Genomic DNA, 27,466 nt, shown 5'->3' with positions numbered 1-27,466 from the left:
TATATGTCATTAGCTCGTCATCCATTCTTTTTGAAGGCTGTCCAAGTCCTCTTCCACCCTTTGGATCTCCGCCATCAGAAGTTGTCATGTCACTCATCACTGACTACACGCAGTCAGCTTTTATTGATCTTCCCGAACAAATTCAATACTCAGTCAAGTCAATACTAAATACTTGACACAGAATGTCCTCTCTTCAGCAGACTGATATTTTCCAGGATCTGCCATATGAAATCCAGTCGACTTAGCAGTTAAAATGTTCTGCCTGTGCGATATACGTAGGCCTATAATAGCCTGATGGTTTTTTAGAGCCCCATGACTTATCTACCAGGTGTTCACTGTATCAGGCAGCAGCAGTAAATGTCTTGCCGCATTGAAGGAGAAAATAAGCCGCCTCACTGTTGCTTAGCAACAGGCCCGGGCCCAAGTTGGGTTATCAACCATAAAAGACTTTGTGAAAATGATCTGTCCAAAATACAGCGAAGGTGACCCCTGGTCCATTAAATAATATGAACCAGTCAATGTTATGGGATAGTCAAAGCTTTTCAGTGTTTTCCATTCACTGATCAGTACCATCCTAAATGTGCTTTACATGCCTCTGCAGAAATGAAGTGTCACGACTCACGCTTATCATCAGCTTCTTGGTGTTGCCGTTGTGATTGTGAACTTTCTGTGCTTGGGTGACTGTGTGCATGACTGTGTGTGTGTGCGTGCGTGACTGTGTGTGTGTGTGTGTGATTGTGTGTGTGACTGTGCGTGATTGTGTGTGTGTGCGTGACTGTGTGTGTGCGTGACTGTGCATGACTGTGTGTGTGTGACTGTCTGTGTGCGTGATTGTGTGTGTGCGCGTGACTGTGCGTGATTGTGTGTGTGACTGTGTGTGTGCGTGACTGTGTGTGTGTGTGTGATTGTGTGTGTGTGTGTGTATGTGTGTGTACGCATTCAATGTTGTTATTACAGGATAATTCTTAAGAGGACATATTGAGATGTTCCTCTATAAACAGCATTTTTTCTGATTCCAGTTTCTGATTCCAGTCTGACTTCATTGCTGAGCAAAGAGTCAACGGGGCAACATTCTGTGTGACACCATGCCATCAGTTAGAGGATACAGAGAGAGCTGAGTGATCCACACAAGAGTTGTGTCCCAAACTGCACCCTATACAGTATAGTATATAGTATAGTGCACTACTTTTGACCAGAGCCCTATGAGGGCTGGTAAAAAGAAGGGCACTAAATAGGGGTTATGGTACCGTTTGGGACGCTCATTAGCATGGCTGACTGGACCCAACAATTAGGCTCAATTTGGACTCAGATTTCCACCAGTCTAATGTCCATTGCTCTTGTTTCTTGGCCAAGCACGTCTCTTCTTCTCATTGGTGTCCTTTAGTAGTGGTTTCTTTGCAGCAATTTGACCATGAAGGCCTGATTCACGCAGTCTCCTCTGAACAGTTGATGTTGAGATGTGTCTGTTACGGGAACTCTGAGAAGCATTTATTTGGGCTGCAATTTCTGAGGCTGGTAACTGTAATGAACTTATCCTCTGCAGCAGAGGTAACTCTGGGTCTTCCTTTCCTGTGGCGGTCCTCATGAGAGCTAGATTCACCATAGCGCTTGATGGTATTTGCGACTGCACTTGAAGAAACTTTCAAGGTTCTTGAAATGTTTCGTATTGAATGACCTTCATGTCTTAAAGTAATGATGGGTTGTCGTTTCTCTTTGCTTATTTGAGCTGTTCTTGCCATAATATGGACTTGGTCTTTTACCAAATAGGGCTATCGTCTGTATACCACCCCTACCTTGTCACAACACAACTGATTGGCTCAAAACATTAAGAAGGAAAGAAATTCCACAAATTAACTTTTAACAAGGCACACCTGTTCATTGAAATGCATTCCAGGTGACTACCTCATGAAGCTGGTTGAGAGAATTCCAAGAGTGTGCAAAGCTGTCATCAAGGCAAACGGTGGCTACTTTGAAGAATCTCAAATCTCAAATATATTTTGATTTGTTTAACACTGTTTTGGTTACTACATGATTCTATATGTGTTATTTCATAGTTTTGATGTCTTCACTATTATTCTACAATGTAGAACATAGTACAAAAAAATCTGTAATGAGTAGGTGTGTCCAAACTTTTGACTGGTACTGTACATGTGGGTGAAACATCTCCAGATTTCTCCACCTGCCCATCATGTTTAACTGGAGTGAAGTCTGTCTCCACAGTACGTAGTAAGAGTGGTCAGGGTGAAATAGCTACAGTTATGAAGTGTGATCAGACGGGGACCAGTTTGTGTTGCGGGATGAAATGCTGTGCTGCATTGTTGTCAGTGAGTGACTGGGGAACGGTGGGTAATCTGGTGGTGCACTACTGGGGAGTCTGATTCTGGGGACTCTGCAGTGTGTGTGTGTGTGTGTGTGTGTGTGTGTGTGTGTGTGTGTGTGTGTGTGTGTGTGTGTGTGTGTAAAGAGTGCCCTCTTGTGCCTGCCAGCTCGCAGTCTGCGTCTTAGTCCGTGGGAGAGCCGCATCGTGGAGCGGCTCATGACACCCACCCTGTCCTTCCTGGCCCGTAGCCGCAGCGCCGTGACCCTGCTCAACAATAGCGACTCCCGGGACCCCTGTGAGTGACCTCTGACCCCTACAGGAACCTTTATCTCCCTTATTTTCCAGGGAAGGGGTACTTACAGCATACATACACCAGACTACCACTAGTTACAGTATACACCAGACTACCACTAGGTACAGTATACATCAGACTACCACTAGGTACAGTACAGTATACACCAGACTACCACTAGGTACAGTATACATCAGACTACCACTAGGTACAGTATACATCAGACTACCACTAGGTACAGTATACATCAGACTACCACTAGGTACAGTACAGTATACATCAGACTACCACTAGGTACAGTATACATCAGACTACCACTAGGTACAGTATACATCAGACTACCACTAGGTACAGTACAGTACACACCAGACTACCACTAGGTTACAGTACAGTACACAGGTACAGTACAGTATACATCAGACTACCACTAGGTACAGTACAGTATACACCAGACTACCACTAGGTACACAGTATACAGACTACCACTAGGTACAGTACACCACTAGGTACAGTACACCAGAGTACCACTAGGTACAGTACAGACTACCACTAGGTACAGTACAGTATACATCAGACTACCACTAGGTACAGTATACACACAGAGTACCAGAGTACCACTAGGTACAGTACAGTATACACCAGAGTACCACTAGGTACAGTACAGTATACACCAGAGTACCACTAGGTACAGTACAGTATACACAGTACAGTATACACCAGACTACCACTAGGTACAGTACAGTATACACCAGACTACCACTAGGTACAGTACAGTATACACCAGAGTACCACTAGGTACAGTACAGTATACATCAGACTACCACTAGGTACAGTATACACCAGAGTACCACTAGGTACAGTACAGTATACACCAGAGTACCACTAGGTACAGTACAGTATACACCAGAGTACCACTAGGTACAGTACAGTATACACCAGAGTACCACTAGGTACAGTACAGTATACACCAGAGTACCACTAGGTACAGTACAGTATACACCAGAGTACCACTAGGTACAGTACAGTATACATCAGACTACCACTAGGTACAGTATACACCAGAGTACCACTAGGTACAGTACAGTATACACCAGAGTACCACTAGGTACAGTACAGTATACACCAGAGTACCACTAGGTACAGTATTTTTGTTTTATGCATTATTTCTGACACGGGAAGTAAACTCAGTCAGTTAAATCCTGCAGAGCCCAATGTTACCAACAAGGATCACATCTGGCCAGAGGTCCACGCTGAATAACTGTGTCTGCCACCGTTACATTTTCAGTAGGTGGCCTAACTATTAGGGGTCCTGACCTGACCTCGTCTTTCCTGCCTGTTTTCTTCATCTCTGTGATGCACTTAGACTCTCACCACTGCTCCCGTTCAGCCTCCGCCAGCCCCCTGGACGCCTGCTCCCACCACCACCCTCACCGGGACTCCTCCGAACGCTGGAGGGGAGGAGTGTCCGCCAGCACTCCCGACATCACACAGCGCCAACACCGACGGAACTCAACGCTGGTCAGCGCACGTCCTCACACACACACACACACACACACACACACACACATGTTCAAGCATACATGTTAACACACACACACACTATAGTGTAATTCCAGGTATTCTGCCATAACTGTTCACCCTTTTTGTTTCTCAAAATTGGATAAGAAGAAGAAAGAGAAGAAAGACAAGGAGAGGGAGAATGAAAAAGGGAAAGTTCTGAAGAAGTTGCCAATACCGACCAGATCCAGGCCGAAGTTCAGGTATTGTTAGGACACATGACACAGAACCCAGATTACGGAACACAGAACCCAGATTCCTTAACACAGATTACAGAACACGATTACAGGACACAGATTACAGATCACAAATGACAGATAACAGACCACAGATTATGAACACATATTACAGAACACAGATTGCAGATTACAGAACACAGATCACAGGACACAGATTACAGAACACAGATCACAGGACACAGATTACAGAACACAGATCACAGGACACAGATTACAGAACACGGATTACAGAACACGGATTACAGAACACGGATTACAGAACACGGATTACAGAACACGGATCACAGAACACAGATCACAGAACACAGATTACAGAACACAGATCACAGGACACAGATTACAGAACACAGATTGCAGATTACAGAACACAGATCACAGGACACAGATTACAGAACACAGATCACAGGACACAGATTACAGAACACGGATTACAGAACACGGATTACAGAACACAGATCACAGAACACAGATCACAGAACACAGAACACAGATCACAGGAACAGATTACAGAACACGGATCACAGAACACGGATTACAGAACACGGGTCACACGGATTACAGAACAGGATTACAGAACACGGATTACAGAACACAGATCACAGGAACACAGAACACAGATTACAGATCAGGACACAGATTACAGAACACGATTACAGAACACAGATTACAGAACACAGATCACAGGACACAGATTACAGAACACAGATCACAGGACACAGATTACAGAACACGATTACAGAACACAGATCACAGGACACAGATTACAGAACACAGATCACAGGAACACATCATTACAGAACACGGACAGATCACAGAACACAGATTACAGAACACACAGATCACAGGACACAGATTACAGAACACATTACAGATTACAGGACACAGATTACAGAACACAGATCACAGGACACAGATCACAGGACACCGATACAGAACACGGATTACAGAACACGGATTACAGAACACAGATCACAGGACACAGATTACAGAACACAGATCACAGGACACAGATTACAGAACACGGATTACAGAACACGGATTACAGAACACGGATTACAGAACACGGATCACAGAACACAGATCACAGAACACAGATTACAGAACACAGATCACAGGACACAGATTACAGAACACGGATTACAGATTACAGAACACAGAACATAGGATGGAATAGAGACCAGAATCCGTCTTGTGCCAAACAGTAGAACTACTCTAAACAGTCCTATACTTCAGGTCTCTGCCCAAATAAAGGAAACACTTCATTCAATTAAGGAGATAAAATATATTGAAAGCAGGTGCTTTCACAAAGGTGGGGTTCCTAAGCAATTCCTCAGCAATTCATATCCCATCATGCTTAAGGTCATATATAAAAATGCTGGGCAGACCATCATTTTGCCCATTATTTTGGCTACAATGACTATGCCCCCCCATAGGATGACAATGCCTCCATCCACAGGTCACGAGTGGTCATTGAATGGTTTGATGAGCATGAAAACTATGTATGCCATGGCTGTCTCAGTCACCAGATCTCAACCCAATTGAACACATGGATGATCCTGGAGCAGCACCTGAGACAGTGATTTCCACCAAAATCAACAAAACACCAAATAATGACATTTCTCGTGGAAGAATTGTGTCGCATCCCTCCAATAAAGTTCCAGACACTAAGAATCTTCTCCCTCTTCCTTCCTTCCTTCCTTCCTTCCTTCCTTCCTTCCTTCCTTCCTTCCTTCCTTCCTTCCTTCCTTCCTTCCTTCCTTCCTTCCTTCCTTCCTTCCTTCCTTCCTTCCTTCCTTCCTTCCTTCCTTCCTTCTTTCTTCCTTCCTTCTTTCCTTTCTTTCTTTCTTCTTTCTTTCTTTCTTTTTCTTTCTTTCCTTCTCTTCCCCACTTATCTCTTTTCATCTGTTATCCTGCAGCAGTACCCCAAAACCCCAAAACCGACCTCCATCACCTGTGGCCCCCAAAAGCAAACTGTTGTCCCCCTGCCCTCCAATGGCTCCTAAGACCCCCTCCACGGGCAAGAAGATCCCCACAGGCACCAAGACCCGCCCCAAAAGAGCCCAGACCCCTGTCAGGGTACAGCTTCAGCCGGTCACTGTGGAAACTAACAACGAGCCCCATCAGCCAGACACTCCTGAGGAGACAAAGAGTAAGTTTGTTCGCCGTGGTTACCGTATCCAAGCTCCAGGATGTTTCTTTTCAGCTGTTACTTCTAGTCTTCTCTGCCTTGAGAAAACACACATTGTACCAACTCTATGCTGTTTGCCTCATATAATCCTTGAAGTGTATTCCATGGTTATGGTCCATCGTGTGGCTTCAGATGTGAAACAGAGGCCTCTCCTGTCTCTCTTGCTCTTACAGGCTCCAGTAATGTTCCTGCTATAATGGTGTCTTCAGCGCCGGCGACACAAACATCTCTTAGTGCACCAGTCACAGTGGCCGCCTCTACCCAATCCTCAAACCTACAGCTGACTGCCTCTGCTGCCTCAACTCCCACAACTGCCTCCTCTGCTGCCTCATCTTCCCCGGCTGCCTCATCTACTGCTGCCACTCTGGCTTCCAGGCCCTCAGCCGGCACCAACGACCCAGAGGAAGCAGCTCGAGTGCTGGCTGAGAAACGCAGACAGGCCCGGGAGCAACGGGAGAGAGAGGAGCAGGAGCGCCTGGAGCAGGAGGAGAGGAAACGGTCAGTCAGACTCTGGCTGGAATTGATGAGACATGTCATTGAGTTGGTTATTATAGTACTGTAGTATTATTGAATGTTTTTGATTGGAGTGTTGTGTCTGTCTGTTTGTTTGTCTGTCTGTCTATAGCAGGGGTTCTTCACCTTTTTAGCTCAAGGCCCAAATGAGAAATTGACTGTCTTCCCGTGACCCAAATTGTTCTCCAATGACCCAAATTAAAAATAAGTTGTGTGTGATGTATAGATGTATTCTCATAACTCGCGACCCACCTTTCACATGACCAGGGCCCGATTTGGGTCCCGACCCATAGTTAAAGAATCCCTGGTCTATAGACATATGAATGGTTTACTGTTTGCCTCATGTCCAAGACAAGTGTGTACCATACATTGATAGTGTGAGCATATACTGTATGAGCATGTGCTGACCTGACTGAGCATGCTCCCCATGCAGGATTGCTCGTGAGGAGGGCATGGCTCGGCAGGCGGAGGAGAGGAGGCGCAGGGAGGAGGAGGCACGCCTCATGGCGAAGGAGCAGCTTCTGAGAGACGAGGCCCAGCGCCTGGAGGAGGAGAAGGGGGCGAAGGAGAAAGCCAAGGCGGAACAGGAGGAGAACCAACGCCTGCAGAAACAGGTGTGAGATCGACAGGCAGTCTTGACTTTCAGCATAGAAGAAGACGTATGACACAGACTGATCTGATCTTGACTGACTGATCTTAGGTCCAGGAAACGTTATGAGAGGGAATGTTTGCTGTAAGGCCTACAATCAGCATGTCATTGTCACCATGCCTTCTCCAGGCAGATGCCCAGAATTTATTGGCGCTGAGAGAGCCGCTGTCAGAGTGGGATAGTGACAGCTCTGTCCTCCCCCTGTCCCCGTCTCTGCTCCGCACTGCAGTGGGCTGACAGGGGATAGATAGTGACAGTGTTCCCACTACCCCTGCCTGTAGCATTCAGACATGCTTGAGTCTCCCCCGAGGGAAGACCAGTGCAGTTTGTTGTTTGTTCAACACTGCCAGCAGCCATCTTCCTTGCCGTGTGTGTCAAGATGGTGAGGCGTCATATTCATACAACATTTTTCAGCTCATCTCATGAACCATGACGCAGCACGTTTTAACTTCCAGGCAACGTTAAAACGTCATTGCGACCATCTGTAGTTACTCAACTGTATACAACCTGTGTTTTGTTTATGAAGCATAGCAACCTTGTTCTTTTGATGGATGTCGTTATGTAGATATGTGCTGCCTGTGGTGTAGCCCAGTGGTTTGTTTGGAACTGATGTGATAACAGCTTTGTTTTCATCCCACTGTTCCTAGGCTGTCATTGAAAATAAGAATTTGTTCTTAACTGACTTGCCTGGTTAAATAAAGGTCAAATTTAAAAAAAAAATTTTTTTTAAACAGTCTAGACTGGAAATATGTTGCCACCTAGTGGTTAGAAAAGGGGACATTAATCTACTCTTGTATTCATTTGCTAATAATCATTTTTTACATTCCATCATTTGATATTATATGAAATTAGGGTTTTATCTAGACTGACACAATTCTCTTGTTGAGTCATTTCCCTGTTGTCTTAATAGAATGATGAACATCCTATAGTATTGATGATCGTATTGATGATGTTGTTTTGTCCCGTCTGTGTCAGAGGGAGGAGGCCGAGGTCAAAGCTCGTGAGGAGGCGGAGCGTCAGCGCCTGGAGAGAGAGAAGCACTTCCAGAAGGAGGAACAGGCGCGCCTGGAGAGAAAGAAGGTGGAGCGGGGAGGAGGGATGGAGGAAGGAGAGATGGAGGATGAGAGGAGGGATGGAGGGAGGTTGGGAGGAGGGATGGAGGGAGGATGAGAGGAGGGATGGAGGGAGGATGAGAGGAGGGATGGAGGGAGGATGAGAGGAGGGATGGAGGGAGGATGGGAGGAGGGATGGAGGATGGGAGGAGGGATGGAGGAGAGATGGGGGAGGAGGGATGGAGAATGGGAGAGAGATGGAGGATGGGAGGAGAGATGGAGGAGAGATGGAGGATGGGAGGAGAGATGGATGGAGGGAGGGAGGGAATGGATGGAGAAGAGAGAGAATGGAGGGAGGAGAGATGGAGGGAGGAGAGATGGAGGATGGGAGGAGGGATGGAGGGAGGAGAGATGGAGGATGGGAGGAGAGATGGATGGAGGGAGGGAGGGAGGAGGGATGGAGAAGAGAGGAATGGAGGGAGGAGAGATGGATGGAGGGAGGGGAGATGGAGGAGGGATGGAGGGAGGGAGGAGAGATGGAGGATGGGAGGAGGGATGGAGGGGAGGAGGGAGGAGAGATGGATGGAGGGATGAAGGGGACTTAGATTGAAAAAGTCTAACTTGTCTTTACTTTCTACTTTCTACATAAATATAGAACCAGTAAAGATACACAGTGCATTAGTTGTAAATAATCAAATCCAGCAGCTGACAACTTCTGCCTCTGCTGTTGAACTCCACAGCGCCTTGAGGAGATCATGAAGAGAACTCGTAAAAGTACTGATGCTGGAGAAAAGGCAATTGATGTAAGGCCCATGCTTTGTATAACAACCCTTCTAGACCCTTTATTCAGATGAAACATACAGTTGAAGTCTGAAGTTTACATACACTTAGATTGGAGTCATTAAAACTCGCTTTTCAACCACTCCACAAATTTCTTGTTAACAAACTATAGTTTTGTCAAGTCGGTGAGGACATCTACTTTGTGTATGACACAAGTCATTTTTACAACAACTGTTTACAGACAGATTATTTCACTTATATCTATTCACTGTATCACAATTCTAGTGGGTCAGAAGTTTACATACACTAAGTTGACTGTGCCTTTAAACAGCTTGGAAAATTCCAGAAAATGATGTCATGGATTTAGAAGCTTCTGATAGGCTAATTGACATAATTTCGGTCAATTGGAGGTGTACCTGTGGATGTTTTTCAAGGCCTACCTTCAAACTCAGGGCCTCTTTGCTTGACATCATGGGAAAATCAAAAGAAATCAGCTAAGACCTCAGAAAAAAAAATGTTGACCTCCACAAGTCTGGTTCATCCTTGGGTGCAATTTCCAAATGCCTGAATGTACCACGTTCATCTGTACAAACAATAGTACGTGAGTATAAACACCATGGGACCACGCAGCCGTCATACCGCTCAGGAAGGAGATGCTTTCTGTCTTCTAGAGAGGAACGTACTTTGATGCGAAAAGTGCAAATCAGTCCCAGATCAACAGCAAAGGACCTTGTGAAGATGCTGGAGGGAACAGGTACATAAGTATCTACATCCACAGTAAAACGAGTCCTATATCGACATAACCTGAAAGGCCGCTCAGCAAGGAAGGAGCCACTGCTCCAAAACCGCCATAAAAAAGCCAGACTACGGTTTGCAACTGCACATGGGGACAAAGATCATACTTTTTGGAGAAATGTCCTCTGGTCTGATGAAACAAAAATAGAACTGTTTGGTCATAATGACCATCGTTATGTTTGGAGGAAAAAGGGGGAGGCTTGTAAGCCGAAGATCACCATCCCAACCGTGAAGCACGGGGGTGGCAGCATCATGTTGTGGGGGTGCTTTGCTGCAGGAGGGACTGGTGCACTTCACAAAATAGATGGCATCATGAGGAAAGAAAATGATCTGGATATATTGAAGCAGCATCTCAAGACATCAGTCAGGAAGATAAAGCTTGGTCGCAAATCAGTCTTCCAAATGGACAATGACCCCAAGCATACTTCCAGAGTTGTGGCAAAATGGCTTAAGGACAACAAAGTTAAGGTATTGGAGTGGCCATCACAAATCCCAGACCTCAATACGATAGAAAATATGTGGACAGAACTGAAAAGGGTGTGCTAGCAAGGAGGCTTACAAACCTGACTCAGTTACACCAGCTCTGTCAGGAGGAATGGGCCAAAATTCACCCAACTTATTGTTGGAAGCTTGTGGATGGCTACCCGAAACGTTTGACCCAAGTTAAACAATTTAAAGGCAATGCTACCAAATACTAATTGAGCATGTAAGCTTCTGACCCACTGGGAATGTGATGAAAGAAATAAAAGCTGAAATAAATCATTCTCTCTACTATTATTATGACATTTCACATTCTTAAAATAAAGTGGTGATCCTACCTGATTTAAGACTTGGAATTTTTACTAGGATTATATGTCAGGAATTGTGAAAAACTTGAGTTTAAATGTATTTGGCTAAGGTGTATGTGAACTTCCGACTTCAACTGTATGTGTTTTCTTATTTAATTGACTGAATTCATAATAGTGTCTGTCCAGCTTTATGTGTTTTCTTATTTAATTGACTGAATTCATAATAGTGTCTGTCCAGATGTTCAAAGCACTTCTTGATAACACCTCATCCACCACCAATGTGTAGCAACCTTGTGTGATACACAGCAACCATTTGTCCCATTTTGTGTTCTTCTAGACTTCACTGCCGAATGAGTCTAATTCCCCAGCACAGGTCAACGGCAAAGATAGTACGAAGAACATTAAAGGTAAGTTACATACATTGCCATTCTGCTGTCTCCTCCAACCTGTGATCTGATTTGATAAAAATGTATTTGGGTATAAAAAATGTTTTTTTTTTTTTTTTAAATATACAACATCCCAGCTAACAACAAACGTTCCCACAACTTTAGAGAACGTTTCCTTAAGAGTTTCATTGGGCTTTTAACTAATGCTTTCTTTGCAATGTTACAGTGATGTGCAAGGATTGTTTCCAAGAGACCATCCCCTTAATGTCAAACAGAACTTACCCAGAACACGGTTACCATGTTCTCTGAAGACACGCTTCATGGAAACATTGCAAGAACGTTTGTGTCCAGTTATCTGAGGGTTAGGAGAATATTCCATAAACGTCCCACCAAACATACACAGAACATGGTTGCCATGTTCTCAGAACATAAGATATTAATGTTCTAGACACATTTCATGGGCACACACACACACACACACACACACACACAGCTTTTAACATCATTTTTTTCAACTTACATATTTGATTACATTGTGTATGTTATTTTATAAAGTAATTATTTTTCAACGTGTCCTCACCTGGGATTTGAAGTCACAACCTCTTGATTCACGATACTCAGATTTTCCCACTACGCCACCATGTCAGTACTCTTACTATTTTCATCATTGATTTGATTTTGGCCTATTTGAAAATAGGAATAGAATTTGTTCTTAACTGACTTGCCTAGTTAAATAAAGGTAAAATAAATAAATGAAATACTTTTAAAGGCTTTCAGTATAGTTGTGATGTTGGTGGGACATGTGAACCTGTTTTAATGATCCTCCTGAATCACTACGATCAATACAAGTTTTTCTTGAGTGTACTTTTAACAGAGCTAAGATTTACTTCAAAGTCCATTCACAGCCTTACACCTATCCATTTGTTCCAGATCTACATTCCTGCCTAGGGGGAGGGGGAGGAGGAAGAGGGGGGGTTCAGAGTACCATGAGCCAAGAGGTTGTGAGTTCAAATAATTTGATATTGAACCAATTATGGCAGTAAGCAGATCATGCAATAGCCACGTAAAAACCTAACTCTGCTCATCTTAATCGGCGTAAGGTCAAAAGGATATTCTGAGAACATGGTAACCACGTTCTGGTTACGTTCTGTTTTCCTAACTCGAGCGCCAAAACATGCTTAAAAGGTTTGCTGAAGGTCTTTGCTAACATAGATAGAATGTTCCCCTAAATAACTGATAACTGGACAATCAAACGTTAGGGGAACATTACAGGTAACATTACAAAAATGTTCTCTCTCCCTAGAATTGTTAGCTGGGCTGTGCATTAGATCCCAAGAGGATGGCACTTATTTACAAAGTGGTCTTGGATGCTAACAAATAATGTTATGATTAAAAGACAAGACGGTAACAAAACATTACATTCAATTAGAGAGATAACACTCAGTCTAGGACCATTTTATTTGTAATTTTAAAGAGAGCAACTTTTTTTTTTTTTTCATGCAGCTCCTAAAATGCAGCAGATTGAAGCAGAATCCAGCCCTGTGCTGAATGTTGTCCGGCCAGCCATGCACCAGAATGGCCTCTCAGCCAACGGGAAGGCAGCTGACTTTGAGCAGATCATCCAGCTGTCCAATCACAGCAGGAGCAGCAACAGTGGGCCGGGAAAACCGGGGAGTGGCATCGTCAGCGACCCAATCCTGGCCTTCGAGGGAGGAGATCCCTTCCTGATGAAAACGGGTTCCATGAAGCCTCAGCATGCTGCAGGTAGCTATACAGGTCAGGATTAGGACCAGACATGCCATATCATTTTAACATTTCAAATGAAGCATTCTATCACTGTATCAGTACATAGCACTCTAGGATGTACGCAATCCATAACTCTATAACTACATTACCAGCATGTGTATAGAGAATCACAGTGTGGATCTTGTGCTAAAAGATATGCATCCTGTAGTTAGCTACAACCATTACTAGAGTTTACAGAGAGGGGACTCCAAACCTTTACCACTATCCCAAAGCCTGGGTCCTAGCCTCTGGGCATGCTGCCCAGGCTCCCTATGTGGGAGAGTTGGCATCTAAGACTGGAAAGAGGATCCCAGTCCTGTTTTGCCATGCTCCTTAGGTTGGCAAACGAGGCCCCCTTTATTATGCCAAGGCCCCCATGGCCGGTCTCAAAGACGGCCATACCCAAGCATTAAATGTAAACAAAGCAAACAATATGACTGAGACCAATGGGACATACATAATATTAGGGGACAACCTAGTCAGTTGTACAACTGAATGCCTCCAAAATGTGTCTTCCTCATTTAAACCAACCCCTCTGAATCAGAGAGGTGGGGGGGGGGGGCTGCCTTAATCGACATCCACGTCTTCAGCGCCCGGGGAACAGTGGGTTAACTGCCTCGTTCAGGGGCAGAACAACAGACTTTTACCTTGTCACCTCGGGTATTAGATTCAGCAACCGTACAGTTACTGGCCCAACGCTCTAACCACTAGGCTACCTGCTCTAACCACTAGGCTACCTGCTCTAACCACTAGGCTACCTGCTCTAACCACTAGGCTACCTGCTCTAACCACTAGGCTACCTGCTCTAACCACTAGGCTACCTGCTCTAACCACTAGGCTACCTGCTCAAACCACTGGGCTACCTGCTCTAACCACTAGGCTACCTGCTCTAACCACTAGGCTACATGCCTCCCCCTCTAACCACTAGGCTACCTGCCACTCTAAACCACTAGGCTACCTGCTCTAACCACTAGGCTACCTGCTCTAACCACTAGGCTACCTGCTCTAACCACTAGGCTACCTGCTCTAACCACTAGGCTACCTGCTCTAACCACTAGGCTACCTGCTCTAACCACTAGGCTACCTGCTCCCCTCTAACCACTAGGCTAACCACCACTAGGCTACCTCCCCCTCTAACCACTAGGCTACCTGCCTCCCCCTATAACCACTAGGCTACCTGCCCACTAGGCTACCTGCTAACCACTAGGCTACCTGCCTCCCCTACCTCTAACCACTAGGCTACCTGCCTCCCCCTCTAACCACTAGGCTACCTGCCTAACCACTAGGCTACCTGCTCTAACCACTAGGCTACCTGCCTCCACCTACCTGCTCAACCACTAGGCTACCTGCTCTAACCACTAGGCTACCTGCCTAACCACTAGGCTACCTGCTCTAACCACTAGGCTACCTGCCTCCCCCCTAACCACTAGGCTACCTGCTCTAACCACTAGGCTACCTGCTCTAACCACTAGGCTACCTGCTCTAACCACTAGGCTACCTGCTCTAACCACTAGGCTACCTGCTCTAACCACTAGGCTACCTGCTCTAACCACTAGGCTACCTGCTCTAACCACTAGGCTACCTGCTCAAACCACTGGGCTACCTGCTCTAACCACTAGGCTACCTGCTCTAACCACTAGGCTACAACCACTAGGCTACATGCCTCCCCCCTGCTCTAACCACTAGGCTACCTGCTCTAACCACTAGGCTACCTGCTCTAACCACTAGGCTACCTGCCTCCACCTCTAACCACTAGGCTACCTGCTCTAACCACTAGGCTACCTGCTCTAACCACTAGGCTACCTGCTCTAACCACTAGGCTACCTGCTCTAACCACTAGGCTACCTGCTCTAACCACTAGGCTACCTGCCTCTAACCACTAGGCTACCTGCTCTAACCACTAGGCTACCTGCCTAACCACTAGGCTACCTGCTAACCACTAGGCTACCTGCCTCCTACCTGCCTCTAACCACTAGGCTACCTGCCTCCCCCTCTAACCACTAGGCTACCTGCTCTCCACCTACCTGTTCTAACCACTAGGCTACCTGCTGCTACCTCCCCCCCTCTAACCACTAGGCTAACCACTGGCTACCTGCCTCCCCCTCTAACCACTAGGCTACCTGCCTCCCCCTCTAACCACTAGGCTACTACTGCCTCCCCCTAACCACTAGGCTACCTGCTCTAACCACGGGCTACCTGCTCTAACCACTAGGCTACCTGCTCTAACCATTAGGCTACCTGCTCTAACCACTAGGCTACCTGCTCTAACCACTAGGCTACCTGCCTCCCCCTCTAACCACTAGGCTACCTGTCTCCCCCTCTAACCACTAGGCTACCTGCTCTAACCACTAGGCTACCTGTTCTAACCACTAGGCTACCTGCTCTAACCACTAGGCTACCTGCCTCTAACCACTAGGCTACCTGCCTCCCCCTCTAACCACTAGGCTACCTGCCTCTAACCACTAGGCTACCTGCCTCCCCTCTAACCACTAGGCTACCTGCCTCTAACCACTAGGCTACCTGCCTCCCCCTCTAACCACTAGGCTACCTGCCTCCCCCTCTAACCACTAGGCTACCTGCCGCACCATATTATATCCCATGTCTATGTCCCCACAGCCCAACGGTTCTAATGATAATGGCACGTGCAGAATATCATCCCTAGAACTGAACAATTTGAATGATAAGGTCTGATAGACGGTATGCCTCACGTACTGTAGACTTCAAACTAACTCATATTCCCAATTGAAGCAGAAAGCAATGCTGATTTTTTTTTTTTTACATCTCTCTCTGTTCTTTCTCTCTCTTTTTCTCTCCCTCTCTGTTCTTTCTCTCTCTTTTTCTCTCCCTCTCTGTTCTTTCTCTCTCTTTTTCTCTCCCTCTCTCCAGAAGTTCTCTGAGACACCAGGCTTCCACACGCTTCCACTGGTTGATGTAGTTGATTGTGTGCCACACACTGCAACAGCTTCTAAAGGAAGTGTGTCAAACAAAGAAACAAACTGTGGACTAAACTTTTAAATCGCTTAAAAACATCAAATTCCACAGAGGTCCTGAGGGAGGAAGAAAACTCTGCGAAGAAAGAAAAAAAAAAATGGTCTGTCTTCTCGGCATGTTTTGGTGCAACATACGTTGGGTTTTGTTGAAAATGTCAAATGGAGATTTTATGGTGCACCTTTAAAATGGCTGACAATGTAATATGAGGAGTTTTAGAGCATTGTAAGACCTGGAAATATACAGTATTTGACTACGGTTATTATTATCATTGTTGTTATGCTATTGCTGTTGTTGTCTTAAAGTTGAACAAAGTGTGTGTTTGTTAGTCTTGGAATAATTGGGTTATTTAACTAGGGGAGGAAGCAGTGAGAGGATGCTGTCAGGGGAAGCTGTGGGATAAAGCTTAATGAACGGGAGAAGATGTCTCTTTCTTTCTGTATGGTATGTCTGTCTGTCTGCGTGTATGTCTGTCTCTGCCTGTCCCTGTCTGTCTGTCTGCCTCTCATTTAACTAAGATATGATATAGACTAAAGAGTAAGTTTGATCCGTGTGGACATCGACTCTAGTGCGTTAACATCTGACATGTCTGTCATAACTTCATGTTTCACCTGAGACAGTCTTAAAGTTTCTCTGGCTCGTTTCTTCTTCAATTGTATTGCTGTTGTGATACAGAATCCGTTTAGGTTGGTTTCTTCAGAAGTTCCCATGGCGATCACATTAATACAGGTAGAACTATCAGAACACAGTATCTGTCCTCTATTCCTTGCCGCTGCTATCAGAACACAGTATCTGTCCTCTATTCCTGGCCGCTGCTATCAGAACACAGTATCTGTCCTCTATTCCTTGCCGCTGCTATCAGAACACAGTATCTGTCCTCTATTCCTGGCCGCTGCTATCAGAACACAGTATCTGTCCTCTATTCCTGGCCGCTGCTATCAGAACACAGTATCTGTCCTCTATTCCTGGCCGCTGCTATCAGAACACAGTATCTGTCCTCTATTCCTGGCCGCTGCTATCAGAACACAGTATCTGTCCTCTATTCCTTGCCGCTGCTATCAGAACACAGTATCTGTCCTCTATTCCTGGCCGCTGCTATCAGAACACAGTATCTGTCCTCTATTCCTGGCCGCTGCTATCAGAACACAGTATCTGTCCTCTATTCCTGGCCGCTGCTATCAGAACACAGTATCTGTCCTCTATTCCTGGCCGCTGCTATCAGAACACAGTATCTGTCCTCTATTCCTGGCAGTATCTGTCCTCTCTATTCCTGGCCGCTGCTATCAGAACACAGTAATCTGTCCTCTATTCCTTGCCGCTGCTATCAGAACACAGTATCTGTCCTCTATTCCTGGCCGCTGCTATCAGAACACAGTATCTGTCCTCTATTCCTGGCCGCTGCTGGTTTAATGGCTGTGACTCATATAAGCTGCCTCCTGCCTGGTTTATACAGTGAAGGATGAACTTCTAGACCCATATATTCATATTCCAGGCTTCTGACGGAGGGAGAAATATTAAGGTGGGGAAGGAGAGGAGGGAGGTTGAGAGATTTAATCAGATCAAGGGACAGATGGAGAGAGACAAACAGAGACAGAAAGAGTGAAAGATGGAGAGCGAGAGATGTGTTGAAGGTCCAAATCAGCACTTTGTATTTATCTCAAAATCAAATCATTGTCACACTTTATTTGATAGTCTGGATTTTCCATCTGTAGATGCTCTCCTACTATCAACAAACCATATGTCGATAAGCAACTGCTTGTTAGGTTTAGAATTAGGGTTAGAGTTAAGGTTAGGGTTAGTAGATAGTTAGTTGAAAGGTTACTGATAGATTAGTCTGTAGAGCATCTACAGATGGACTACCCAAATGAAGTGGTACCATCATTATTTCTTGGGAACAATTCAGTTCCTTAACAGCGATTTAAAAAAATATTTTTTTAATTTAAATGGCTTCTTAGCAAAGGGCAATTTCTCTAGCAAGAATTCTGCTATGACTGGGAGTGGCCTGAGTGGGGAGGGGAAAACAGAAAAATAGCTGTTATTGGCAGATAGGGTTGGAACGCTCTTTCTTATTGGTCTATTAACTAATTTACCGCATGGTGATGTCACAATGCATGGCCAAAACTCCATACCACCAAAACAGGCTGAAATTTCAGGCGTTTTTTAAAAAACGTCTCTTACACTAAAAGGGCATTATCATTTTCACAATTTCATAGTATTATTCCTAACTCATAGTATGGAAATATATATAAAACACAGGAAAAATCACCTTTTTTTTGTCTGCACTGGGCCTTTAAGTGCAGCCATACAGCTGTTCTGTCTGATCACACTTCACTAGGAATCACTGGGGTACAATTGCCGGCCCGTTTCACCCAGAGTAGCAGCTGGTGATGTGAATAATTCAATCTGTTTCATCCCTCCATTCCAGACATATTTTTTCTCTCAAGAGGAGACTGCAATGTTGTATTTTTTGGTTGTTGATGCAAATTGTGTGGTTTCTCCCTCACCAGTACGACACGTGGACAATGGTAATAGTGAGTTTATAGGTTAGTTGTTTGGTCATTAGTTTGATACAAGTATACTTAGTCGTTTAAGATTATAATGCCACAAGGTGGCAGCATTAGCTTTCTGATTTCTCCTGCTGGTCTTTTATAATGGTATCTTTATCACAAATGTGTTCAGCCTCATCTACAACAACACATGGATTCTATTTAGTACATTCAAATTCAAACAATAAAATTGAGAGTTTTACTCGCTGGTATTAGTCCCTCAAAAGTAGGGACATCAAAACATGACTCATTACCTCTCATTGTCAAGCACCACCAGCATTCCCAAAACAAGCCCCACCCACTCTGATGGATGATCTACAGCTGATGCTGACTGAACAAAGGAGCTTCTGTCTATCTTTTTATTTATAGTTGAGAGTGTTAACAGTCAATGACATATGGGGCTTCAGCCATGGCCTGTGCCAAGAGGGGTTGCAATCCCAATTGGTACCCTATTCCCTCTGTAGTGAGCTACTTTTGACCAGGACCCATCAGGCTCCGGTCAGAAGTAGTCATTCTGGTCAAACGTTGTGCACTAGATAGAGAATAGGGTGCCATTTGGGACGCAATGGGACTTAACTCATTGGGAATGGGACGTTACTGGACATGGGGAACGGGATCCATCATGATGGATTCAGCCGCCAATGCCTGCATTTGAAACATTCAATCTATGCTGAAGGTTTGCAAAGTGGCAACATTACAGATGGTTTACTGCAGTGTTGATTGGTTGCTGTTATTTACACATGATCCTCCCTAACAGATTATACACTGCATCTTTCAAGGTTTTGGTTGCTATGGCTAAAACCATTGATATTTGTTGTGTTGTTAGACGTCTCAGGTTTCTACTGCGGTTACAATTTAAACGTATAAAGGTCATCGAACTGTGATGGAATAATGATTTGATGCATCGGACTAAAAATGTCCACACTAAAAGGTCAGACACCTGTTATCTGTGCAGGACAGGCTGTATTTGTTTAGCCGTTGCTCTGGGTTACGGCATCATGATGACTGAGCCTTGTAGTGAAAGCAGACACTAGGACAGGTGTGTGTGTGTGTGTGTGTGTGTGTGTGTGTGTGTGTGTGTGTGTGTGTGTGTATATGCCTGTGTTTCCACAGTCACTTTTCTATCCAACATAATCAACCAATTTGTTGTCACATTGTAGAGAAGGGACCTGCAAGTAAGCATTTAGTTGGAAAGTGTGTACCATGTGTATCCTGTATATATGACTAATAAAACCCTCCGACGAACCATCAAAAAGGCAAAGCGTCAATCGTACTACACTGGCGCCGACACTCGTTGGATGTTTTAGTTAATAGTTTGCAGGGCTTTCAAACTATTATGGACTAACTAGTGGTTAAAGCGTTGGACCAGTAACCGAAAGGAATCCCTGAGCTGACAAGGTAAAAAAATATTTCGTTCTGCCCCTGAGCAAGGCAGTTAACCCAATGTTCCCCGGGCACCGAAGACGTGGATGTCGATTAAGGCAGCCCCTCGCACCTCTCTGATTCAGAGGGGGTTGGGTTAAATGCCGAAGACACATTTCAGTTGTACAACTGACTAGGTATCCTCCTTTCTCTTTCCCTACGAAGGGACGCACAGCCGTGAGCTGCCCAGTGACACGAGCCTACCAGACGAGCTAAATTACTTCTATGCTCGCTTCCAGGCAGCCACACTAAAGCATGCATGAGAGCATCCGCTGTTCCGGGCGGCTGTGTGATCACGCTCTCTGTAGTCGATGTGAGTAAGACCTTTAAAACAGGTCAACATTCACAAGCCCGCAGGGTGGAACAGATTACCAGGACGTGTACTCTGAGCATGCGCTGACCAACTGGCAAGTGTCTGACATTTTCAACCTGTCCCTGACCGATTCTGTAATAGCAAACATGTTTCAAGCAGACCACCATAGTCCCTGTGCCCAAGAACACTAAGGTAACCTGCCTAAATGACTACCGACCCGTAGCACTCACGTCGGTAGCCATGAAGTGCTTTGAGAGGCTGGTCATAGCTCACATCAACACCATTATCCTAGAAACCCTAGACCCACTCCAATTTGCCTACCGCCCCAACAGATGATGCAATCTCTATTGCACTCCACACTGCCCTTTCCCACCTGGACAAAAGGAACACCTATGTGAGAATGCTATTCATTGACTACAGCTCAGCGTTCAACACCATAGGACCCTGGGACTAAACATCTCCCTCTGCAACTGGTTGCATCACCGCCTGGTTTGTCAACTGCTCGGCCTCCGACCGCAAGGCACTACAAAGGGTAGTGGGTATGGCCACATAGGTGTTCCTTTTGTCCAGGTGGGAAAGGGCAGTGTGGAGTGCAATAGCGATTACATCATCTGTGGATCTGTTGGGGCGGTATGCAAATTGGAGTGAGTCTAGGGTTTCTTGGATAATGGTGTTGATGTATGCCTAGCAGGATTTCTTATATGCTTCCGGGTTAGATTCCCGCTCCTTGAAAGCGGCAGCTCCAGCCTTTAGCTCAGTGCGGATGTTGGCTGTAATTCATGGCTTCTGGTTGGGGTATGTACGTATGGTCACGGTGGGGATGATGTCATCGATGCACTTATTGATGAAGCAAATTATTTATGTGGTGTACTCCTCAAAGCCATCGGAGAAATCCCGGAACATTTTCCAGTCTGAGCTAGCAAAGCAGTCCTGTAGCTTAGCATCTGCTTCATTTGATCACATTTTTATTGATCTAGGCACTGGTGCTTCCTTCTTTAAAAAATTCTTATTAGCAGGAATCAAGAGAAAATAATTTTGGTCAGATTTGCCAAATGGAGGGCGAGGGAGAGCTGTGTCTCTGTGTGAGGAGTAAAGGTGGTCCAGAGTTTTTTTCCCTCTGGTTGCACATTTAACATGCTGATAGAAATTTGGAAAAACTAATTTAAGTTTCCCTGCATTAAAGTCCCCGGCTACTAGGAGCGCCACCTCTGGGTGAGTGTTTTCTTGTTTGCTTATGGCGGAACACAGCTGATTCAATGCTGTGTTAGTACCAGCCTCTGACTGTGGTGGTATGTCAACAGCTACAAAAAATACAGATGAAAACTCTCTAGGTAGATAGTGTGGTCTACAGCTTATCATGAGATACTCTACCTCAGGCGAGCAATAGCTCGAGACTTCCTTAAATATCGTTCACCAGCTGTTATTTACCAAAATACAGTCCGCCACCCCTTGTTTTACCAGACACCACTGTTCTGTCCTGCCGGTACAGGATATAACCCGCCAGCTGGATGTTGATATTGTCATCATTCAGCCACGACTCCGTGAAGTATAAGATATTACAGTTTTGAATGTCCCGTTGCTTGTTTAATCTTCCGCGTAGGTCATCGATGTTATTCTCTAAAGATTGCACATTTGCTTGCAGAATGGAAGGAAGTAGGTGCTTATTTGATCACCTACCAATTCTCAGAAGGCAGCCCGCCGTCTGGCCCCTTTTTCTCCGCCTCTTCTTCACGCAAATCACGGGGATCTGGGCCTGTTCCCGAGAAAGCAGTATATTGTTTGCGTCGGGCTCGTCAGACTCATTAAAGGGAAAAAAAGGATTCTGCCTGTCCGTGGTGAGTAACAGCAGTCCTGATGTCCAGAAGTTCTGTCTGGTCATAAGAGACGGTAGCTGCAACATTATGTACAAAATAAGTAAAAAATAAGTTACAAACTAAAAAACACAATCGGATGGGGACATGTAAAACATCTGCCTTCTTCTCCGGCACCATTTTTACTGCATAACTAAAGATGATTATACAGTAAATATAACTAACAGCATGTGCTGTATACAGTTTGTTTTCAGTTTGGTTTTTATCAAGCACATGGCAGACTAGAACCAGGAAGTGGTTTGTATTCCACCTCCATAGGGGACTTTCTGGTCTTAGTTTTACTTTCTCTTATTCTGCTGACTCGAGGTGAGTCTTCTTTTCTGTTTTCAGGATTTCTTACTATTACGTGCTTTGCTAAACTGTGATTTTAAACTGATCTTATGTGATATTTAGTATGCTTGTCTTAAACCAATTATTTAAATGTTTTTAACAAAAATAGTTTGATAGAAGAACAGCCATAACAACGATTTAGTGGACATCCAATAGGGCGTTCTGTAATGCCCTTTGTACTTGTGTGTCGACCATATAAAGGAAAGATACGACATTGATGTAAACCTTACTGTACCAACATTATCTAAAGAGGTATAGGTTATTATATTTTATTAATACCTGTGTAAAATGCTGAAATAGTCAACATCCTTCCTTGTTAAGCAATGGAATGAATGCAATTTCCTTATGGATTTGTTTATATATTTTTCTCAATTGAATGTACATTTCATGCTAGGTTGATACAGAGTGTTCCACTATGTAGTGAATGGATGCATTCCTTTTAAGCTGTTGAGGATTTAAACAACATATATCTAAATAAACTATCATTTAACAAGGCAAGTCAGTTAAGAACAAATTCTTAATTACAATGACGGCCTAGGGACAGTGCGTTAACTGCCTTGTTCAGGGGCAGAACCACATATTTTTACCCTGTCAGCTCGGGATTCGATCTAGCAACATTTACGGTTACTGGCCCAACGCTCTAACCACCAGGCTACCTGCCGCCTGAAATGACCCTATGTGGAAATAAAATGCGTTTTTATCAAGTGACCAATACAGAGCGGAGGTAATATTACCACCAACAAACTAAGGCGTTTTCTTTTTGATACGTTGTTTTCACTTAGACATAATGCACAGTTCTCCCCAGGTTAAGAGGGACAGGGGGAGTTAGGGGGTGGGGGCAATGAGGCCTGAGTAAGGAGGAGGTGCAGGGGTTGGGGTCAATGAGGCCTGAGTAAGGAGGAGGAGCAGGGGGTTGGGGTCAATAAGGCCTGAGTAAGGAGGAGGTGCAGGGGTTGGGGTCAATGAGGCCTGAGTAAGGAGGGGGAGCAGGGGTTGGGGTCAATAAGGCCTGAGTAAGGAGGAGGTGCAGGGGTTGGGGGCAATGAGGCCTGAGTAAGGAGGGGGAGCAGGGGTTGGGGTCAATAAGGCCTGAGTAAGGAGGAGGTGCAGGGGTTGGGGTCAATGAGGCCTGAGTAAGGAGGAGGTGCAGGGGTTGGGGTCAATAAGGCCTGAGTAAGGAGGAGGTGCAGGGGTTGGGGTCAATGAGGCCTGAGTAAGGAGGAGGTGCAGGGGTTGGGGTCAATGAGACCTGAGTAAGGAGGAGGGGGAGCAGGGGGTTGGGGTCAATAAGGCCTGAGTAAGGAGGAGGTGCAGGGGGTTGGGGGCAATGAGGCCTGAGTAAGGAGGAGGTGCAGGGGTTGGGGTCAATAAGGCCTGAGTAAGGAGGAGGTGCAGGGGTTTGGGGTCAATAAGGCCTGAGTAAGGAGGAGGTGCAGGGGTTGGGGTCAATAAGGCCTGAGTAAGGAGGAGGTGCAGGGGTTTGGGGTCAATGAGGCCTGAGTAAGGAGGAGGTGCAGGGGTTGGGGTCAATGAGGCCTGAGTAAGGAGGAGGTGCAGGGGTTGGGGTCAATAAGGCCTGAGTAAGGAGGAGGTGCAGGGGTTTGGGGTCAATGAGGCCTGAGTAAGGAGGAGGTGCAGGGGTTGGGGTCAATAAGGCCTGAGTAAGGAGGAGGTGCAGGGGTTTGGGGTCAATGAGGCCTGAGTAAGGAGGAGGTGCAGGGGTTTGGGGTCAATAAGGCCTGAGTAAGGAGGAGGTGCAGGGGTTGGGGTCAATAAGGCCTGAGTAAGGAGGAGGTGCAGGGGGTTGGGGTCAATAAGGCCTGAGTAAGCAGCAGAATTACCCTCAAACTTGTCTTTCTTGCACAACTAGAGCCACATAGGTTGCGTCACAAATGTCACCCTATTTTCCTACATAGTGCCCTATGGGCCCTGGTCCAAAGTAGTGAACTATATAAGGAATAGGGTTCTATTGTGGACAGCTCTCAGCCAGGAGGAGCAGGAAATGGGTCACAGCACAACATGGTTCACGTCAGCACTGCAGCAGCAGCCGTTCTGTTCCCACAGGATATCTACAGTACCTCCGGTCTCCTATGGAAGTGAAGGGCAATGATCAAGGCTTGAACATAGAAACAGGGACTGACTAAACGTGGTTCTTTTTCAGTGTTGTTTAAGTGGCCAGCCAGCCACTCACTGCTCTTAAAATGACATTCCTTCAATGGGAATGCAGTAAACTGGGAATCACACTGATGAAACCACAAAAGTGTTTCATTTGATAAAAAGTCTAATTAAACCCTTGAATTGATTTTATTTTATTATTTGTATTATTATTTGTTGTTTCCTGATCTCTCCTTCATTGTACCTATCTTTCCTTCATTGTACTATGGGCTTAGTGTTGTCATGTGTTGATTTTTGCCTTTTTGTGGGATGAGTTCAGGACTGCAAGTATACTAATCTGGAGAGCCTATGACTAAATGACTCAAGTTCTGGCATAACAACTTTACCCATTTATTTTTATGCTTGCAATTATGTGGTGTGTAACAATTTCCTAAACATAAAGGGAGAAGGAGGATCCCTGAAGGATTTTGCATTTGAAGCACGGCACGAAGATTGTTTCACATAGGCCTCAAACCTCAGTTGACTGGCTGTTGGACTACAGTCATAAAAACTCTCAGAGTATCAAGACCTTAGACAAATGAAACTTTAGTAGCTGGTAATTGAGTTGTAGAAGGGATTTTACAGCAGACATAGCCACATATCCTCAGGTTTTAAAAAATCCTTGCCATATATTCGCCCTGTAGGTTAGTACTTTTACAGGTCAAAACCTTGGTGGCAACAATGTTCATTGTCAGCCTCCTTTTACCTGTTTAGTTCCATAGCTATTGGAATGTAAGCCCAAAGTGAGACCATAAACAGCCTATAATAGTGATAGACAGGTCTAGGAGGCATGTGGGCTACACAATGTGAATGAATTGTGCAGGGCTACTTTTAACCTTGGCACCACCAGCTCTAGAGACACCTGCTGTCCAGAAGCGACCGAAGGGAAGGGAGAGTGGCAAAAAAAGGATTTGTATCACTGTCTAAGGTCAAAAGGGGGATGAATTTACTACCGCAGACAAGGGAATGATATGATGAAATGGAGACAATGAGGTCTTGGAGCTGGCAGTGGCTAGTTATGATGAGATGTTAAACAGTAGAGTATATGGAAGTAGAGAGTGCACCATATAAGGAATATGGTGCCATTTGGAACACATAAAGAGTCCACTGTCCCTCCTCTGGGCAGTCCCTCTCCTTGAGATGGCTTTAGAGCACAGCTGGGTTTGTCTCCTCTCTACAATCATAATGATGATATCCTGTAGGTCTGTGGTGGACAGACAGATGGCTATTTTGATGATACCCTGTAGGTCTGTGGTGGACAGACAGACGGCTATTTTGATGATACCCTGTAGGTCTGTGGTGGACAGACAGACGGTTATTTTGATGATACCCTGTAGGTCTGTGGTGGACAGACACACTGTTATTTTGATGATATTCTGTAGAGCTTGGGTGGACAGACACACGGTTATTTAGATCAAGGTTTCCGAAACTCGGTCCTGGGGCCCCCACTTGGTGCACGTTTTGCTTTTTACCCTAGAACTACACAGCTGATTCAAATAACCAACTCATTATCAATCTTAGATTATTTTAATCAGCTGTGTAGTGGATTTGCCCCTGCCAAGTAAAAATAATTGTGCCTTAATTTTCCTTCATCTGAATGGAAAATATCTGTTTTCTCATGTAACACATCTCAGTTTGTACTGAATTGGCTGACTCCTCCTTGGCTATGGATGCATATTGGCACGGTATAATATCCCATTGAATACAAATATGAAAAAACGCTTCAGGGGGGGAAACCATGTCCAACGAGCCAACAGTGAAATGACTCCAGATTCCCACAATGCATTCTCTCTGTAAATGGATAATGACTATACAAATCTTTTGTATTGGCTAATATAATCCTCTACATGAGTTTAAATACATACACATACCATTTAAACCCACACATGGGATATTCTAGACTGCTAATTAGTCTATAAGAGCCAAAAATGTCAAAGGAGCAAATATTTTTTTTCTGATTCAAGACATTTTGCAATCACTGGATGCTCTGCCTCATAGGAGAAAACATTGAATGATTTTACTCTCCAATCCCAGCCTAACCTTGTCCCCAGGCTCAATTTCTACCGCATATAAAGAGAGAACCAGCTGGTGGAGGAGATTAATCCCAGCCTTACATCACAACAACAATATAATGTAAAGACTGTAGTTAAAAGATTTTTGTAAATTCTACAGGCATGCACGGTGTCTCTTGTCTAACACCAAATGGTGTCAGGGAGCAGAATCACCCAACAGGTTGTCCGGAGGCTTCGTCTTCTCTTCCACCCCACACACAAATTGGGTTGAGGGGTATCATGTCAGCTGCTCTGACTAAAATAGTGTGTTGCTACGTGCAAGTTATGTACAGTTATGTACCGGACACAAATCAAGTTAAGCTTCCTGTTGGCCTCATCGATGTGCAGTACGTTTTCAGTCTAGTTTTCGGGTTTACAGAACATTTCTCCAGTCCTCACAGTGGTATGTGAAGTTGTTCCATTTGTTCAGATTGGATGGGAGCTACT

At 45.0% G+C, this 27,466-nt stretch overlaps 1 protein-coding gene across 1 annotated transcript in view; it reads left to right on the top strand.

Annotated features, from left to right (window-relative positions):
- Positions 1 to 16,975, top strand: part of LOC112235831 (MAP7 domain-containing protein 1) — a gene marked incomplete at its 5' end in the record, with an annotated part of 38,211 nt that extends 21,236 nt beyond the window's left edge. Inside the window, 11 exons of the mRNA XM_042295027.1 lie at positions 2,487 to 2,615; positions 3,976 to 4,130; positions 4,269 to 4,372; positions 6,325 to 6,557; positions 6,770 to 7,094; positions 7,543 to 7,723; positions 8,734 to 8,838; positions 9,551 to 9,613; positions 11,511 to 11,580; positions 13,063 to 13,323; positions 16,231 to 16,975. Of these exons, the coding sequence (XP_042150961.1) occupies positions 2,487 to 2,615; positions 3,976 to 4,130; positions 4,269 to 4,372; positions 6,325 to 6,557; positions 6,770 to 7,094; positions 7,543 to 7,723; positions 8,734 to 8,838; positions 9,551 to 9,613; positions 11,511 to 11,580; positions 13,063 to 13,323; positions 16,231 to 16,241 (1,637 nt within the window). The remainder of the gene's footprint in view (positions 1 to 2,486; positions 2,616 to 3,975; positions 4,131 to 4,268; positions 4,373 to 6,324; positions 6,558 to 6,769; positions 7,095 to 7,542; positions 7,724 to 8,733; positions 8,839 to 9,550; positions 9,614 to 11,510; positions 11,581 to 13,062; positions 13,324 to 16,230) is intronic.
- Between the last annotated feature and the right edge of the window lie 10,491 nt (positions 16,976 to 27,466).

Source organism: Oncorhynchus tshawytscha, linkage group LG13, assembly GCF_018296145.1.
Source record: "Oncorhynchus tshawytscha isolate Ot180627B linkage group LG13, Otsh_v2.0, whole genome shotgun sequence".
Lineage (NCBI taxonomy): Eukaryota > Metazoa > Chordata > Actinopteri > Salmoniformes > Salmonidae > Oncorhynchus > Oncorhynchus tshawytscha.
This window is presented reverse-complemented; position numbering and strand designations above follow the sequence as displayed.